The sequence below is a fragment of the Canis lupus genome, chromosome 4 (assembly GCF_003254725.2).
Source record: "Canis lupus dingo isolate Sandy chromosome 4, ASM325472v2, whole genome shotgun sequence".
In the NCBI taxonomy this organism is placed as follows: Eukaryota; Metazoa; Chordata; class Mammalia; order Carnivora; family Canidae; genus Canis; species Canis lupus.
Genome location: NC_064246.1, coordinates 10,687,230 through 10,706,702, shown reverse-complemented (window position 1 = coordinate 10,706,702; position 19,473 = coordinate 10,687,230). Strand labels below are relative to the sequence as shown.

At 33.7% G+C, this 19,473-nt stretch overlaps 1 protein-coding gene across 1 annotated transcript in view; it reads left to right on the top strand.

The window, feature by feature from the left end:
* IPMK (inositol polyphosphate multikinase) overlaps positions 1–18,402 on the top strand; it is a 60,084-nt gene extending 41,682 nt beyond the window's left edge. Inside the window, exons 5-6 of the mRNA XM_025434703.3 lie at positions 11,431–11,512; positions 13,199–18,402. Of these exons, the coding sequence (XP_025290488.1) occupies positions 11,431–11,512; positions 13,199–13,821 (705 nt within the window). The 3' untranslated portion in view covers positions 13,822–18,402. The remainder of the gene's footprint in view (positions 1–11,430; positions 11,513–13,198) is intronic.
* Positions 18,403–19,473: the final 1,071 nt, after the last annotated feature.

Sequence of the window (19,473 nt, the reverse complement as noted above, 5' to 3'; positions counted from 1 at the left end):
GAGATGGAAAAATATTCCATGCTCATGGATTGGCAGAATTAATAGTGTGAAAATGTCAATGCTACCCAGGGAAATTTACACATTTAATGCAATCTCTATCAAAATACCATGTATTTTCTTCAGAGAGTTGGAACAAATTATCCTGTGATTTGTGTGGAATCAGAAAAGACCTGGAATAGCCAGGGGAATATTGAAAAAAAACAGAGCCTGGGGCATCACAATGCTGGATTTCAAGTTGTACTACAAAGCTGTGATCATCAAGACAGTATGGTACAGGCACAGAAGCAGACACATAGATATGGAACAGAATAGAGAACCTTGAAATGGGCGCTCAACTTAATGGTCAACTAATATTCGACAAAGCAGGAAAGACTATCCACTAGAAAAAGGACAGTCTCTTCAATTATTGGTGCTTGGAAAATTGAACAGCCATGTGTAGAAGAATGAAACTAGACCATTCTCTTATACCATACACAAAGATAAACTCAAAACACAGGCAACACCCTTTTTGAACTTGGCCACAGCAACTTCTTCCAAGATACATCTATGAAGGCAAGGGAAACAAAAGCAAAAATGAACCATTGGGACTTAAGATAAAAATCTTCTGCACAGCAAAAGAAACAGTCAACAAAACTAAAAAACACAGAATGGGAGAAGATATTTGCAAATGACATCTCAGATAAAGGGCTGGTATCCAAGATCTATAAAGAACTTATTAAACTCAACAGCAAAGAAACAATCCAATCATGAAATGGGCAAAAGATATGAACAGAAATTTCACCAAAGAAGACATACACATGGCCAACAAGCACATGAGAATATGCCCCGCATCACTTGCCATCTGGGAAATACAAATCAAAATCACAATGAGATACGACCTCACGCCAGTGAGAATGGTGAAAATTAACAAGACAGGAAACAACAAATGTTGGAGAGGATGTGGAGAAAGGGGAACCCTCTTGCACTGTTGGTGGGAATGTGAACTGGTGCAGCCACTCTGGAAAACTGTGTGGAGGTTCCTCAAAGAGTTAAAAATAGATCTGCCCTATGATCCAGCAATTGCACTGCTGGGGATTTACCCCAAAGATACAGATGCAGTGAAACGGCAGGACCTCTCACCCCAAAGTTTATAGCAGCAATGTCCACAATAGCCATACTGTGGAAGGAGCCTCGGTGTCCATCGAAAGATGAATGGATAAAGAAGATGTGGTCTATGTATAACAATGGAATATTACTCAGCCATTAGAAACGATAAATACCCACCATTTGCTTCGACGTGGATGGAACTAGAGGGTATTATACGGGGTGAAGTAAATCAATCGGAGAAAGACAAATATTGTATGGTCTCATTTATTTGGGGGATATTAAAATAGTGAAAGGAAATCAAGGGGAAAGGAGAGAAAATGAGTGGGAAATATTAGGATGACAACATGAAAGACTTCTAACTCTGGGAAATGAACAAGGGGTAGTGGAAAGGGAGGTGGGCAGGGGGATCGGGTGGCTGGGTGATGGGCACTGAGGGGGGCACTTGATGGGATGAACACTGGGTGTTATGCTATATGTTGGCAATCAAACTCCAATAAAAAATATACAAAAAAATCCATATCAATTAGATCTGCAGCAGATAGTATTACCTCTCGTTTTTTCTTTTGTTGTGATTTCCTCCTTCTTGTCATTTTGTCCAGAGAATTGTGGATGAACAAGTGAACAGATTAAAAAATATCAACCACAACCCAAGGAAAATACACACTAGACAAATCCAATGAGGTCAGAAAGCAAAACTGAAAAACAAAGAAAAAGCAAAAGAAAAAAGAGGGAGGAAAAGAGAATATAATCTCACAGGGTGGACAAAACACAGTGATCCACTTGTTCCTAAATGTGTATTGGTTTGTGTGCTTGAAGACAATATTTCCCAAAATTGGAAAGCAAAACCTATATATATACAAAAATAAAATTGAACAGAATGAAAGGAAGCCAAAAATGAAGTATCTATGAAGTGTAAGTATAAAAAAAGAAAGTTAAAAAAAGATTTAAAAAACAGTTTTTAAAATAAGAAACTATTTGAAAAGGAAAAAATGGAAAAAATTTTAATTGAGAGATAAACAAATCATGAGAAAAAAAGCTTCATTCCATATATTCATTCTATAACCGCTTTTCTCCTAGTGCTAGAGTTTTACAGTCTTGTGGCAATTGTAAATTTGCTGTGCACCTGTTCTTTCCAGTTGATCTTCTGGGGGAGGGGCCTGCTGCCTGGTTTCTCAGATGTCTTTGCCTGGTTGGAGTTGCACAACCCCTTGCCAGGAGGTGTGGCTCAGCGTAAGCTGATCCTGTGTGTTTTTGATTCCTGAAGGTTTTCCTTGCCTCTTTAGAGAATCCAAACAAAAATGGCTGCACCTTGATCTCCAGCCCGGCTCCTCAGCAAACCCTCAGGGACAAAAGGTCCTCATATTTAACTGGGGCGGCTGTATGTGCCCACACTGATCCTCCCCTGGGAAGTCAGAGTATCCCACCCCATGGCACTATGTAGGGTGCTGGCACTGAGGCCACCTGTCAGGATCCTGTGTTTACCCTCTCCCTTTGGGGAGGTGGAGGGTGCCTGCATTCCAGTCCTTTGCAGATTCCCGGGGTAGAGATAGTCCCCTGATCGTCCTGCTGGGCTTGAAGTCTATGGCTAACCCAAGTTGAGAGCCTCCCCTGGATTTGCTGATCCTAACCAGTATCACTGCTCCACTGCTTGGGAACTCCACCATCTCAGGAACCCCCGTTAATTCTGTGACTCTAGGGTCCTGAGACCACACTGTCCTTCACCACCACCACCCCGCCCCCCGAATTCTTCCAGTTTCACCACCAGAGCACCAGGGATGTCTCTCACTAAAGCAACTTTCTCAAGGTTTCAATTTTGCCTTCCTGGGCTATATACAGCTTAGAGAGGCTCTCCCCTCCATTTATTTTCCCCTATTTTCTCTCAGATTCTCTTCCCCACACCTCCTACCTTGCAAAAAGTGGTTGCTTTTTTACTTGTAAAGTTCCAGAGACTCTTTTCTTATATCCCAAGGTGAATTCATGGGTGCTCAGAATACTTTGATAGTTCTTTAAATAAATTGAAGGGGCTAGATTAAATGAGGTCTCCCACTCTTCTGCCATCTTGCTGAAAGTCCCTATCCATTCATTTATTGATAGACATTGGGTTTGTTTTCACTTTCTGGCTATTATTAATGCTTTTATGAACATGCATGCACAAGTTTTTACATGTGAATATGTTTTTATTTCCTTTGGGTAGATTTCTAAGTTTGAAATTGATGGGTCCTATGTTTTAAGTTTAGCCTTTTAAGAAACTGCTGTAGTGTTTTTCCAAAGTTCCTGCACCATTTTACATTCCTGCCAGTGATGTATGAGGGTTCTAATTTCTTCACATCCTTGTGCAGCCTTTGTTACTGCCTTTTTTTTTTTTTAAACCATAGCCATCCTAATGGATGTGAAGTAGTATCTCATTATGCTTTTGATTTACATTTTCCTAATGGCTAATGATGTTAAGCGTCTTTTCATGTGCTTATTGATCTTATTTGTATATCCTCTTTGGAGAAATGTTTTTTCCAATGCTTTGCCTATTTTTAAATTGGGTTGTCTTTTTACTAATGAGTTTTATACAAATCCCTAATCAGATATATGATTTGCAAATATTTTCTCCCATTCTTTTACTTTGTTGACAGTTCCTTTGAAGTTTTCATTTTGAAATCTAATTTATTTTTTTCATTTTCTTTTGTTACCTATGCCATTGGTGTTATAGCTAAGAAACATTGCCTACCCAAAGGAATGAAAATTTACTCCTATTTTTCTTCTAAAGATTGTATAGTTTTAGTTCTTACATTGGGCTATGTGATGCATTTTAAGTTTATTTTGAGGGTGTGGTTTGAGGAAGGCGACAAACTTAATTCTTTTGCATATGGATATCTAGTTGTCCCAGCACCATTTGTTGAAAAGGCCGTTCTTTCAAGACCTCATCAAATAGTCTTGACACCCTTGTTGAAAATAAGTGAACTATAAATGTGAGAATTTATTTCTGGATTTTCAATTCTGTGTTTTTGATTCATATTATGTCTTTATGCCAGTATCACATTTTAAAAAAATTTAACCTTTACTGAGGCATAATTGACCTATAAAATTATTAGATATTTAAAGTGTACATCATGGTGATTTAATATGCATAGACATTTAAAAGGATTCTGCCCAGCTAGTTAATTAACACATCAATTACCTCACATATTTATCTTTTACTTGTGTGAGAACATTTAAATTCTACTCTCTTAGCAAATCTCAGTTATACACTACAATGTTATTAACTATAGTCACCTTATTTTACATTAGATCCTCAGGACTTTATTCATCTTGTTGCTGAAAGTTTGTACCTTTTTACTCACTTTACCCTATTTCCCCACCTCCCAGCCCTTGGCAACCACTTTTTTACTCTGTTTCTATGAGTTTGATTTTTTTTTTTTTTTTTTTTTTGAGATTCCACACATAAGTGATGCCATGAAGTACTTGTCTTTCTTTGTCTGGCTTATTTTATGTAGCATAATGCCCTTAAGGTGCACCCTAGTTGTTTCAAATGGCAGGATTTTTTTCTTTCTCATGAATGAATAATAATTCCGTTGTATATATGTACACCATATCTTTATCCATTCATCTATTGGTGGCCATTTAGGTTGTTTCCATATTTTGGCTATAGTGAATAATGCTGCAGTGAATATGGAGACGCAGATATCTCTGCGATATTTTGTTTTTGTTTCCTTGAACATATACCCAGAAGTAGAGTTGCTGGATCATATGGTAGTTGTTTTTAATTTTTTGAGTAATCTCCATATTGTTTTGCATAGTAGCTCTACCCAATTTATATTTTCTTTTTTTTTTTTTTTTTTTTTTTTTTTTTTTAATTTATATTTTCTATTAAATTTTATGAGTACCTTATATATTTTGGATATTAACCCCTTATCAAATGTATGATTTGCAGTTTTTTTTTTTTTTAGAACCACAATGTCTATTAATGTAGCCTTGGAGTAAGCTTTAAAATCAGAAATCTTAACAGCTCTAACTTTATTCTTCTTTTATTCAAGATTGTTTTGGCTAATTTTGGATCATCTTTAAATTTACACATACATTTTAGAATTAAGTTGTAATTGTCAATTCCTGCCAAAAAATGCCAATTAGGATTTTAGTGGGGATCATACTGGATCAATTTGTGTTCCTGTTATTTTTGTTCTCGTAACTTCCTTTACATAGTAGTTAACATATTGTTTAATTATCTGAGAAAGGTTATGATTAAAGTATGAGATGATAAATGAAAATGAGGGACTCCTGGGGTTAAACATCTGCCTTCAGCTCAGGGTGTGATCCTGGAGTCTGGGGATCGAGTCCCACATCGGGTTCCCTGCATGGAACCTACTTCTCCCTCTGCCTGTGTCTCTGCCTCTCTTTCTATGTGTCTCCCATGAATAAATAAATAAAAATTTTTAAAAAATGAAAATGATGTGAATATAGATTTGCTTAGACAATTCTAGGATATTAAAATTGGAAGATAAACCTTGAATTTTAATAAGAGTAATGTTAGAGTTAAATTTCTCAAATAGTTTATTTCTTTGGAAGGTGGTAAATTTGACTTTTTTAGTCATAGTGGGTTTATAGACTAATAATAGAGTTAGATAATTTTAGAATTAATACTCTATAAAGTGTAAAAATTTCCCTCCAGGGAAGTCTGCCTTAAAACAAAAAATCCCTTGATGTCACTGACTAGACTGAAGTTTACCAAATATATCAAATATTTAAAATACATTTAAATATTTTTCTGTTCTGCTCAACCAGTAATAGAAGAAGTTGTGTAGGTAGAATAATTTGCCAATTTTCTGTGCTGATTTAGTATCTTTCTATTTATTTAAAAACATTTTTTTGAGAGAGAGGGTGAATGAGCCAGGGGGAGGGGCAAAGGAAGAGGGAGAGAATCTTAAGCAGGCTCCACACCCAGCCCAGAGCCTGACACAGGGCTCAGTCTCACAACCCTGAGATCATGACCTGAACTGAAATCAAGAGTTGGACACTTAACTGACTGAGCCATCCAGGCACCCCTAGGGTTTCTTTATTTTTAATAACTTTCAGTAATTATACTTTATTTATACATTGATCCCAAGATGGTGTAGATGATAAGACTCAAAAATGAAATCTTGCCATTTGCAACAACGTGGTTGGAACTAGCGTGTATTATACTAAATGAAATAAGTCAGAGAAAGACAAATACCATGTAATCTCACTTACGTGAAATTTAAGAAAGAAAACAGATGTATAGCAAGAGGGGGGAAAAGGAGAGAGGGAAGCAAGCCAGAAGAGACTCTTAATGATAGAGAACAAACTGAGGATTGATGGAGGGAAGTGGGTGGGGATGGGATAGATCGGTGATCGGTATTATAGAGGACACTTGATGTGGTGGGCACTGGGTATTGTAAGTGATAAATCACTGAATTCTACTCCAGAAACCAATATCTCATTGTCTGTTAGCTAAAATTGAAATTAAAAAAGAAAAAATCTTTAAAAAGAAAGATGAATTTTGAGGCACCGGGATGGCTCAGTTAGTGGAGCATACAAGTTTTGGCTTCAGGATGCTGGGTGTAGAGAGGACTTTAAATATGAAAAAGAAATCTTAAAAAAAAGACTCACCATTGATTTAATAACAAGGGTTATTGGAATATCTGTTACAAAAGAGGTTGAAATAGAGTAGTCCCTATAAAAGCAAGGGAATCAAGAGAGGAAGGTTATAGGGTGACTTTAGAAAAGATAGTACAGTTTTTCCCTGCTCTCTGAAAGTAGAGTGTTCCTATGAAAGATTTGATTAAACGCTATTTTCACTTTTTGCTTTTCTTTATAGAAGTGAAAATCCTCTTTTGATCTCTTTTGACTAGCAAAAACAGATATTAATGTAGTTCTTTTGTAAAAGTAAAGTGGCATAACACAAACTTTTGAAAAGCAGGGGATACCTGTCTTTTGAACTGGCAACAAGAGAAAGTTTCTAATAGGTAGAAAACTGAGAAGAAGACCATATTGTGAAACAGGAGTTTATGTAAGGTGACTGGAATATACTGTATGTAGGTAGGTGGGGTATATAGTATCTTAAAGTATCAGACTTGAGAGAAGTGAGTATATCAGTAACTTGCTTTAGGACTTACTGATTTTTGAGGTAGTGTCCTTATAGATTAACTATTGTATACATTCTTGTTTAATTTTCCAGTTTTGTATTGATTCTGAAAACAAGTCCTATGTAATTACAGGGATTTATTAGCCTAAAGTAATTAAAATATAGTTCATAGAAACTTACCTGAAATATCTTTAAAACATATAATTTAAGATTTTAAATGACTTAATTTTCAGATGTTCCAGTATATTTATGGCAACAGCTTTAAGTTTTGACAAAGAAATACTTTTTGGAGAGAAGTACCTTTTCTTAATCACTGATTACTAGTTACTTGTGGAAAAGATTCTTCTCTTTTGGTATTGATTGCATTGTCTAAAGATCAGACTCTGTATATCTTTTTAGGTGTTTTGCTAAAGATACTTGAATTTGTTTGCTCCTGACATTTTAAGTTCAATTCATATATTGAAATATGATCCAGGAAGGTTAGCACTTGCTTTTGCTTGTTTCTTGTTGTTTTGTTTTTCATTTTTGTTTGTGTTTCATTTTGTTTGTTTTTAAGTAGGCTCCATGTCTGATGTGGGGCTTGAACTCACAACCCTGAGATTAAAGGTCAGTCACATGCCGCACTGAGAGAGCCAGCCAGGCACCCCAACTTTTGCTTGTTCAAAAGTCTTGTTCTTAGTCTGTCCTACTCCTGTCCAATTCTCCTTTCCATTTAAAAAAAAAAAAAAAGAAAGAAAAGTAGATTTAAAAAAATTTTTTTGGCTACATATATAGATATTTTCAAAGTTGGGGTATATCTTCTGATTTACAAATATCTTTGCTGCTGACCAAGACTGGGTCATGAGAATGAGCCCCAGATCAGGCTCTGCGCTCAGTAGGGAGTTAGCTTGAGATTCTCTCCATCTGTACCTCCCTCCACTTGTGCACAGACTCTCTCTCTCAAAAATAAGTAAATGAATCTCTTAAAAATATATTAATATTTAAGAAGATACATTGTTGTATGCTTCAGATTCCAAAAGTATAGAAACATATACAGTGAGAAGTCACCTTACACATAGGATGCTATATATTTTCCCCGGTGTATCCTTCCAGAGATATTTTTAATATATACAAATACTGCATATATTGTGTTCTTTGATCATAAAACCTACTTTGAACATGATTTTGTGTCTTACTTTTTTCCTATTTAAATCATAAAGATGTCTCCACAGTTTTATATCCTGTTATTATATCATCATTTAACCCTTTTTACCCAATTTAACTACCTTTGATGAATCCTTTGATTGTTTTTGCAGTCTTTTGCTATTTTTATTTTTATTTATTTTTATTTTTTTAATTTTTATTTATTATTTATGATAGTCACACACAGAGAAAGAGAGAGAGAGAGAGAGGCAGAGACATAGGCAGAGGGAGAAGCAGGCTCCATGCACCGGGACCCTGACATGGGATTCGATCCCGGGTCTCCAGGATCGCGCCCTGGGCCAAAGGCAGGCGCTAAATCGCTGCGCCACCCAGGGATCCCACTATTTTTAAATAATATTACAAATTAGTAAACAGAGGCCTACCTCATTCCACCAGTATGCTAGCATATTTATGGGACAAGTTCCTAGGGGAATTGCTGGGCTTATATTCATTTATATTTTGGTAGATATTGGCAGTCTGCTTGATATATAGAGTGGTGGTTTTGAACCAGGGGCAGTTTTGCTCCAGGAAGACATTTGGCAAAGTCTGAGACATGATTTTTCATGGTTTGGGGCAGGGGCTGTGCTCCTGGTATGTTTGAGAGCTGATTGGGTTATGTGAACTGTTCAGATCCTTTGTTCATTTTCCCATAAGAGTAATCATGCCCTTTGTTCATTATATAAATTTTAAATACCTTTTCTCTGTGTCTTGTCTTTTGATTTCTGCATGGCAAAAACACTATGAACATTTTAAAAAACAATGTATATAAAGGGAGTTTCTGAGTTTTGGTAGGAAATATTTTCCCTAATATCAGTTATTCAAGGAGTCTTCCATCTTTGTGGGGACACTTTTATCATTTCATTTTGTGCATTTTGATATTTGATGTATTTGGAATTTATTCTGGTATAAAGTTTAAATACAACTTATTTTTTCCAGTTCACTACCTAATCACACTATGGCTATTTAATAAATAATCCATCTTTTTCTACTGATTTTAAGTACTATTATCACATACAAACTTCTCATGTATTTGATTCTAAAAATATGTTTTAATGAAATCAATATATCTTGGAGATATCTGCACTCCCAATGTTTATTGCAGCATTATTAACAATAGCCAAGATATGGAAACAACCTGTGTCACTTACAGATGAATGGATAAAGAAGATGTGGTGTGTACACACACACACACACACACACACAGACATACACACAATGGAATATTATTCAGCCACAAGAAAGAAGGAAATCCTGCTGTGCAACAGTGTGGATGAACCTGAAGGGTCCATACTAAGTGCAATAAGCCAGACAAAGAAAGACAAATGATGTGTGGTACCACTTATAAGTGAACTAAAGAAAAAAAGCTGATTTCATGGAAATAATAGAATGGTGGCTCCTAGAGGTTTAGAGGAGGGGAAAGTGGGGAGATGTAGGTTGGAGGGTACAAGATGAATAAGTTCTGAGGATCTTATATATAGCATGATGACTATAGTTAATAATATAGTACTGTATATTTGAAATTGGCTGAGAGTAGATCTTAAGCCTTCTCACCACACATGCACAAAAAATGAGTTAACTGTGAAGTGATGCATGTGTTAATTATCTTGATCTTAGTAATCATTATACAGTGTTATAGCAAATAATCATGTACACTAAAAATATATAATTATTTCTCATATATTTCAATCAAGTGGGAAAATATAAATAAAATATATTTTAGTATCTAGTAGGATGGCAAGGCTATTCCCTCAGTACTCTTATTTGGATTTTTCCTGCCTATTCTTATTTTTTAATATAAACTTCAGAATTTGCTTATATGGTTTAAAAAAGATGTTTTGTTATAATCACATTTTAGTTGTTGACTAAGTAGAATTGATCTCTTTTATGATGTTGAATTTCCTCTCTGAGAACATTAAGTGTGTGTGTGTATGTCTTAGGAATGTTTTAAAGATCTCTTTATGTAGACTTATACTTACTTAGTTTATCTCTATGTTTTATTTCTTTGTTGTTGCACTTGTAAATGGGGTCTGCCATTACATTTTCTAACTGGTTATTTGTATATATGAAAGCTTATTTCTGTATACCAGTTTGTACTCAAGTTCTTATTGTTTGATTAATTTTTCAGTTGATTTTCCAATATACAACCATTATCTACAAAGATTAATATTTTTATCTCCTTCTTTCCAAATTATTATACCCTTTCTCTTGTCAGTTTATATTTGCTAGAAATTCCAGAACAATATTAGATAGATGATAAAAAAAAATTGTGGTAGAATACTTTTTCTTAAAGCTTCTTATATTTTAGAACAGGTACTTCCTTATTTCCTTTTCTAAACTTGAGGCTAGCTGTTGGTGGATTGATAATGTTATAGATAATTCTTTCATATTGGAAATATTCATCACTTAAACTCCTTTTAAAGAGTTTTCATCAATAGAGGGTATACATTTTTTTAAATAATTTTATGTCAGTTTTTTTCAAGTGCATTAAGCATCCATGTGTTGGATCTGTTTTCTACTTTCATAATGTTTTTTTTTTAATTTTTTTTATTTATTTATGATAGTCACACAGAGAGAGAGGCAGAGACACAGGCAGAGGGAGAAGCAGGCTCCATGCACCGGGAGCCCGACGTGGGATTCGATCCCGGGTCTCCAGGATCGCGCCCTGGGCCAAAGGCAGGAGCCAAACCGCTGCACCACCCAGGGATCCCCATAATGTTTTTTTTTAAGATTTTATTTATTTTTTCATGAGAGACACAGAGGCAGAGACATAGGCTGAGGGAGAAGCAGGCTCCCCGCAGAGCCTGATGCGGGATTCAATCCCCACACTGGGATCATGCCCTGAGCCAAAGGCAGATGCTCAACTGCTGAGCCACCCAGGTGTCCCAAGTATATAAATTTTTAAATGCCTTTTCAGCATCCATTGATATGATACAATACAATATTTTTCTTCTTAAATCCATTAGAATGAAATATGTGTAGATCTTCCTGTCTTTTACTATCCTTGCATCGCTGTATAAATCTCATATAGCCGAGAACTATTCGTTTTTAATATTTAGTGCTTTTTCTCACAGGTTTATCATGTTCATTCTGATAGCTATGAGACACAAAACCAGCACTATGGAAGAAGTTTAACAAAAGAAACTCTAAAGGATGGTAAGGATTGAAAAACCATACTATTACTGCACAGTTTTCAAAATGATTCTAAAGTAATTTCAATCTTAATTCTTCTTTGTTATAGTGATTCAATCCATAAGTAAACTCTAAAAAACCCTTAAATTGATAAAACCGCATTAATCATAATCCCTGGTTTGTAATACACCAAAACCATGGATCCATGAATGCTTTCTTTTACATTTAGTTCATTTCTTATTTATTGTTATACATAAAAAAAAAAATAATGGACATCAGTGAACCAGTAATACAGTCCAAGTCCTAAACTAGAGTTGTCTTCAAATCCTAATATGTAAATCATAGTGTATTAAAACTGTATACTGTTACATAAGAGAACTTTAAAATGTGTATTATTGTATATAATGTATTTTTATTGAAATCTCCCATGTGTAGTTTAACTGTGTATTATAAGTTTCTACAACTACATAATAAATAAATGGCTTTAGAAGCAGTTTAAATAAAGCCTGTTAACATACATGCTTCTAAAATAACCAAGCTATTACAAAAACAATAATACCTTAATAGGTTTCTGGAAATATTATTCTATTAAACGCTTATTCTTAGCTTTGCCTAAGATGGGAAAGAGTTTATGTGTAGTGTAAATAGTTTGAAGAAAAATTTTTATTTTATATATAGAAAACAAACATACACTGTGTGATCTTAACAGTATTTGCCTTGGTTTGCTTAACCAACAGCAGGATAATATTCAATTGGCTCTTTATTAAAATATTTTGCAGGCTAATATGAATATATTTTTATAAGTAATTTCTGTCCCAGAGTGGAGGAACAAACTATTTAAGGGCAGAAATCAAATTATATATACCCATAAATTCTCAAATATAATAAAATAAGCATAAATAATCTTAAAAGATTATTAATAATCTGATAGGTTAAAACATCTAAAAATCTCAATTTTGAAGAACATATTCAACCTGGAGTAGTGTTGATCCCCAAAGAGAGCTTAACTTTTGTGAAGACTGATTTAATCAACTTTATTAAGAACAAAAGGATTTATTATAGTTCATTATTTGATATTTTGGCTGTTGGTAATTTTTTTAAGATTAATTAATTAATTAATTAATTTATGACAGACAGAGAGAGAGAGAGAGAGAGGCAGACACACAGGCAGAGGGAGAAGCAGGCTCCATGCCGGGAACCCGATGCGGGACTCGATCCCGGGACTCCAGGATCGCGCCCTGGGCCAAAGGCAGGTGCCAAACTGCCCAGCCACCCAGGGATCCCTGTTGATGCTATTACAAGTGCCTGTGATTTGACCCTAGGTTTAGATTAGCTCTTGAGTATGATTCTAACAAACAAATAACCTTATTAAAAAATCCCTCACACTAGCAAATGAAGCAAATCTTATCACGTTCCTCAAGAGAATATAGAGAACTAAACTACCAATCCTAGTGTAATAATTTTTTAAATCTAAGTAGTATATTTCACTTTACATATTTAACTTTACATAAGTGTCATTTTCTAGTAAGAGAGTCCTCCACACTAGAAATTAAGTTTGAGGTCCAAGTTTCTCTGACTAGAATTTTACCTGTTCAGTTAATTGCAAGGGGTGATGGGAAAAAGTTGAAGAATTCTATCTAAGATGAATTCACTTCCCAGGTGATAGCGAGTTCATAATTTCATTATAATCCAATATTTTCCTATTTATAGGAGTTTCCAGGTTTTTTCATAATGGATTCTGCTTAAGAAAAGATGCTGTTGCTGCCAGTATTCAGAAAGTTGAGAATATTCTGCAGTGGTTTGAAAATCAGAAGCAGCTTAACTTTTATGCAAGTTCATTACTGTTTGTTTATGAAGGTTCATCTCGGCCAACTACTACAAAATCAAATGACAGAACTTTGGTAGAAAAGTTTTTGTCCAAAGGGCAACTGTCAGGTGCAGATGTCCTGGAGTACAATAATAACTTTCATGTGTTAAATTCTACAGAGAATGGGAAAATAGATGCTTCAGTAGGCAAAAGCTTGTCCAAGATGTATGCTCGTCACAGAAAAATGTGTTCAAAAAAGCATCACAGTCAGACTTCATTGGAAGTTGAAAATATAGAGCAAGACAATGGGTGGAAAAGCATGTCACAGGAACATTTAAATGGAAATGTACTTTCCCAACTGGAAAAAGTTTTCTATCATCTTCCCACTGGTTGCCAAGAGATTTCAGAAGCAGAAGTGCGAATGATAGATTTTGCTCATGTGTTCCCTAGCAACACAATAGATGAGGGATATGTTTATGGGCTGAAGCATTTAATTACTGTGCTGCAAAGTATTTTAGACAATTGAATCCTTTGCTGCAGTCTTCTAAGGGATGGGGCAATCATAAGAGCAGCAGTCGATATCTCTGCACTTGTAAAGCTATGTAAAAAATTTGTATTGTGAGTCTACATTTTGTCTTTATACTTTTGGTAGAAGGGTTATCTTTTTTATAATCTTACTCAGGAAAACTAATTATTTGTTCATTAGAAAACTATGAAGAATAAAGAAACTTAGGAATGTTAAGCAGGGAATGTGGTGGTACATGGCTTAAACATCTGTTTGGCTCAAGCAAAATGCAAACCATTATTCAGTCATTAAGAGTTTATTTAGCTTTCTGTAGCCAATTTGTCATGAAATCTCTATCCACCCAACCTTGACAATGAGCCATATCTAAACTCATTAAATTATTTGAACACTTTAAAAAATCTAGAGAGCACAGGTTGATGTCCTTAGTGTTACTATGTATGAAGTTATTAAAACTGGAGAAAATTCTACTTCAGAACAGTTAAGTACTGTTTGTTTTATATTAAAAGTTCAGACCAGCATATCAAAAGGTGCTTCTTAATAAAGCAATTCAGAATCATTGTATTCCAAAAGCAGATTTTCTCTTTAATTTCCATTTATATGCCTATTTCAATATATTATACTTCACAAGAAAGATAATTCAACAACAACAACAAAAATCTTGAAATTAGAGTCATTAATAATTATTCTTGCCAAGGTTAGGAGAAAAGAGAAGTTATTTGCCAGGAACATAATGTTTTTCTTTTAAAATTGGAATATATATTTACTACATTGTGAAAGGTGTTGTAAACCATATAAATATCGTTTCCTCTAACTGCAGCTTCAAAACATAGATGATTGAAGCTTTGTCTTATTTCTCCTTTAAATAGCTATTGAGAATTTTCTCTTTTAAAATTCATGTCCCCATTTGGTTCAGCACTAGTATAAATATATGTTAGAATTCTCAGAATTCTAATAAGTAGTGAAGGACACCATCCAGTATTGTGTTACCAAAAATATTATGTGTAAATTAGTGCATCACTATGAATTTGGTGCATATCTAAATCCATGCTTCTATTTCACTCTTACTCAAAATGTTTTTATATCCTATTCCAGAGAGAGATTATGATTTACTTTTGTAATAGGTGGCGGAGATGCCATTTTTCCTGGAAAAATTAGATTTTTTTAAGTATTATATGTGGTTCACATATATCACCATTTTAAAAAATAACTATTATTTGAAAACATTTAAAACTTTGAAATTAAATTTACAAATATGTTAGATATTTATGAAAGCATTACTTGCACTTTGATTCACTAATAACCCTGCTAAGTAGTTAAGAGTTTTGTCATATTCCTGGAAAATGTTTTAGATTTGTGGGCTGTTGGACTTTTGCCCTCTCTTTTTCCCCTAGAATTACAAATTCAAGTTTTAATTCTAAGCAGCTTTTTTTTGGTATGGAGGAAAGTATCACAATTTTTTTATATTTATCTCACTTTCCCAACCTCTCTAAGTGTACTTTGCAAATACCTAAGCACAAACAGAAGTACCAAATGCTCTGTGAATTCTATGCTTAGTAAGTCTATTAAACCCGAATTACTTTAAAATTCATATACATTTTGTTATAGCAAAATTTGTTTTAAATTTTTTACTTAGGGTCAGTATAAGTATTTTTCATAGAGACTTCATATTTTTCTCTACTGTCTAAATGAGTATTGGCTGTAGCTTTTTTTTGTGAGGATGAATTTCAAGTCCTAGTAAATAGTAAAAAATTTTTTAATTTTACTTTTTTTCTCCTACAGTATAGACTTTTGTTGTTGTTGTTGTTACTCGGACAGTAGTTCAATAAGTCTTAAGCTCAGATAATTAACAGTTTTGAGTCTTAACAAGAGGCTTTTTTTGTATGGGATGGTATCAGCGTATATACAGTGAATTTAATAAATTTAAGTATTACCAGACTTTTTGCACATTTTAGCTCAATAAAGTGTGAATCAGCTGTTCCAGATTTTCTTTATCCATATTTGGAAATACAGTTTTGTAAAAATCAGTCTTACCTTTTTGATACAGTAGATCATCTTTTGTTTTACTAAAACAAGAAGCGCTTTTATCTTTTGTTTTTCAGGGAAGAGATTAACATTTAATTCTGTTTACATTTTTTTATCACTGTTATCCGATACCCATTTTCTGTTACTTTATTAGTCAACCTTACATGTCACAGAGTAAGTATTTATGTAATCTACATGTGAATATTTTACTATCTAGCCCAGTTATTTAACATTATGCTGAAATTTACCACTGTGGGGAAGAATGATCACTATTTACCAAGCATATTTAAACATGTACATGTTTAAGAAATAAGCATAATAAGGATATAGTTTGAGTTAATAGGGTTATCATAGTTTTTTTTCCCCCCTAGGAAACATAAATAATGATTTTAGTGTATTTCTTATGGAATGCACTCATGAAAAGGACTTTTGAAAAATTGTGGATAGTGAATAATACATTTCTCTAATAAAAATTTAAATTGGATAATAGTTTTATAATGAAGTATTTACACTAATTGATATTTTAATATGGGTGGGAAGTTGCATAGGTTGAAATAAATTAAAAATTGATAAGTGCTAAATATTTTATCTAAATAGTTTTGCAAGAAACAGTTGTGAAAATGTGTATATTAAAATGGCTCTAACATGGAGCTTGGTATTTTCAACTCAGTATTCATTATTCTTTGTTTAATGTGTCTGGAACGATCTTACTATGCCTCTTACACTACAATTTCCTATTTTGGGGCTTAAGGTTATGTTCAACTGAATAAGAACTTTTTTTTTTTACTTTGAGTGTAACCTACTATTTTATGATTTCCAAGACGATGTTCTTCATACTATCTCTATAATGTCAGTATATTAAATTCCTAATATAACTTAAGAAAAAGGAATTAATTTTTAGAGATATTTCAGTTGTAATTTTTATTTTCATGCAACTGAAGACATTTGTTTCTAGGATTTGGAATATTGTAGAAAATACAGGATGAAAGAAAATGGAATGAAACAATTTTATTTGTGAAATTGCAAAAATTTTGTCCACTTTTTAAAACATTGTCATCATTTTAGTACTCTTTTAGCAGTTAGGCATTTGTTAATTTAAAACTTGATTTGCTCTTAAAATTGTTTACAATGCTTTGTAATAATCTTCCTTATCCAGTGCCTTTAATCTTGATTTGATGTTTGTAGCCTCAGTTATCCTTCCACTACATCCTGTAATATTTTTATAGTTTCTTCAAAAAATGTCAATTTAATCATGTAAAGAGGTAGCAATTGTCTATCAGTGCTTTGGGAAGACAAGTAGAGTTGCCTATGGAGGCCGGGCTTTACTTAATTCATTCAAAAATACTTAGTGGATGTCTACCGAATAAAGCATTTTCGGCCCCTGAATATACAGTTGTGAACCAATCAGGCAAAGCCCTAACCATTTTCTGCATTCTGTCTAGATGGGGTGGGTTTGGGGACCTAATTAAAATAGAGATACAGAAAAATATGCATTTAACAATAATAAAGTTAACTGGCATTTGAATTTGTGTAGAGATAAGGTAATGAGCGGAGACAAAGTAACTGACAATATATTAGGTTAAAAATAATATTTAGCAGCATTATAACCTCTATTTGACTCCTGAGTTCAGGTAGCAATTATAGATAGGATAAAAAGGCCTTAATTTTTCACTTTCTTGCCGGTAAAGGTACGTTTATTTTTAGGCTGCCCATTGAGAGTAGTGTTTTAACAGAACATTACTGTGAAAAACATTCCATTACATATTCACAAGCAAATTACTGCACATTTTTAAAATTTGTGTTTTACAAGTAGTACAAATACTTTAGGCCTCAGTCTCATCTTCAAATTATTGATATTTTAAATTTGGCAATGAAAATGAAATTACTTTTTGACTTACAGAGTGAAGTATTGTTACTTAAAATGCTTGTTAATATTTTAGGAAGGTTGGAGTCTCCATTTTTTTTTTGATGTTTAAATTCTTGTTACTTATGTTGATAGTGTCTAATAAGAGGAAATAGCATTCATGTGATTAAATAAATTAGGAAATACTTTGAAAACTTTTAGTTGTTAAACTTTGTCATCATGGGGTTAAATTTTGGCCTGGTGTTCACTTACAATACATGTTAACAAGTTTAATTATGAAGTGAAATAGTTTCAAGTATGATGTGTAATGCACCTGCATATAAATGAAATTGGCGTGCACAAAGACACTTTACTATAAGGAGCTGTACTGGAAGATTTATGAAAGCATGTGAAATTGCACCTAAAATTGTATTAGTGACTATGCTAAATTTATTGTACTTGATGAATGAATGTATTTAGTGTAGTCAAAGTTACTTTGGCTTAAATGTCTAAATAATGTCTTTCTTTTTTAAAATGTGTTTGTAATTTGTAGTATTGATGGGGGTATTCTTGGACTGCAGGGGTTATTGTCAATGTGTGATTTGTGTTTTTATTTTATAGAATCATCTAATGTGATATACTGATTTTTATAAGTGATATTTAGATAATTCTAATAACTGTATATTTGACAACCTATTAAAATGTTTTGCATTTGATCTTTTCTTCATTAATTATAATTTGCTAACAAACTTCATGGTAATTTAAAAATAACTTAATCATTCAACAAACATTTACGTGCATGTTATATACTAAAAACTACAGGAATCATTAGTGATTCAAAGATGATTAAGACAAGCTGTTAATGGAAAAAAGCATATGCATTACAAATGAAAAAATATGTAAACTTTTTGCCTAAATATTTTTCTATCAGATGTACCAAAATCTTTGGAATCAACCTTATAGGAGAAGTGGACTATAGCAGAAACAAAAATGACTTGTCTGTGAAAATACATAATTGTAAACTTCAGAAGGGGTAAGATAGTTTTGCTTGTATTTGAAGTTTGATGAATCAGCTACTTAATTAGTGACCTAAGTATTTTCATTCATTAAATAAAAAGAGAGGATACTATCAAATACCTACCCTATATTAGGCACCATATTTGGTTTGGGGGATTTTTAAAAGCTGCATAAGATTTTCAGTACATGTTCTCAAAATATGTACTGTCTGGTAGAAAAAAACTGTGTAACTATGGGATAAAATATTGGGACTAGGACTGATTCTTAATTCAGCAGAGCTGTGAATGAGTGGAGTCAGTTCTGATAAAATGCAAGAGGAAGAAGAGGGATTCATAGTCTCATTGCAGCTGTGATTCAAGGCTCCAGAAGGCTGTGTAGCATTCCTCTTTTATGCCTGCTACTGTGAACAGTGGGAAAGAGCAATACTATGTGATGTAGTTTTTTAAGATTGGCTGCCTAGCTGCTGAGACTAACAGAGAATCCTATTGTCATAGTCCCCTAGTTATAGCTCAGTGTAAGAACTAAATAAAAGCTGAAGTGAAGTAAGTGAAAATAATCATTTAAGGATTTCATTAAAAATGCAGATTCTGATTCAGTAGGACTAGACAGGGTCTGTGATGCTGCTGGCCCATGTACCACTGTTTAGTAGAAAGATTTTCCAAAAGTTCTTTGGGTATAGAGTGTGCAGTGGAACTTGGATTACATTGATTCAAGCAACCAGAGCTATTTGAAAGCCAGGGAGAGTGCTGAGAAAGAATGTGAGAAAATAT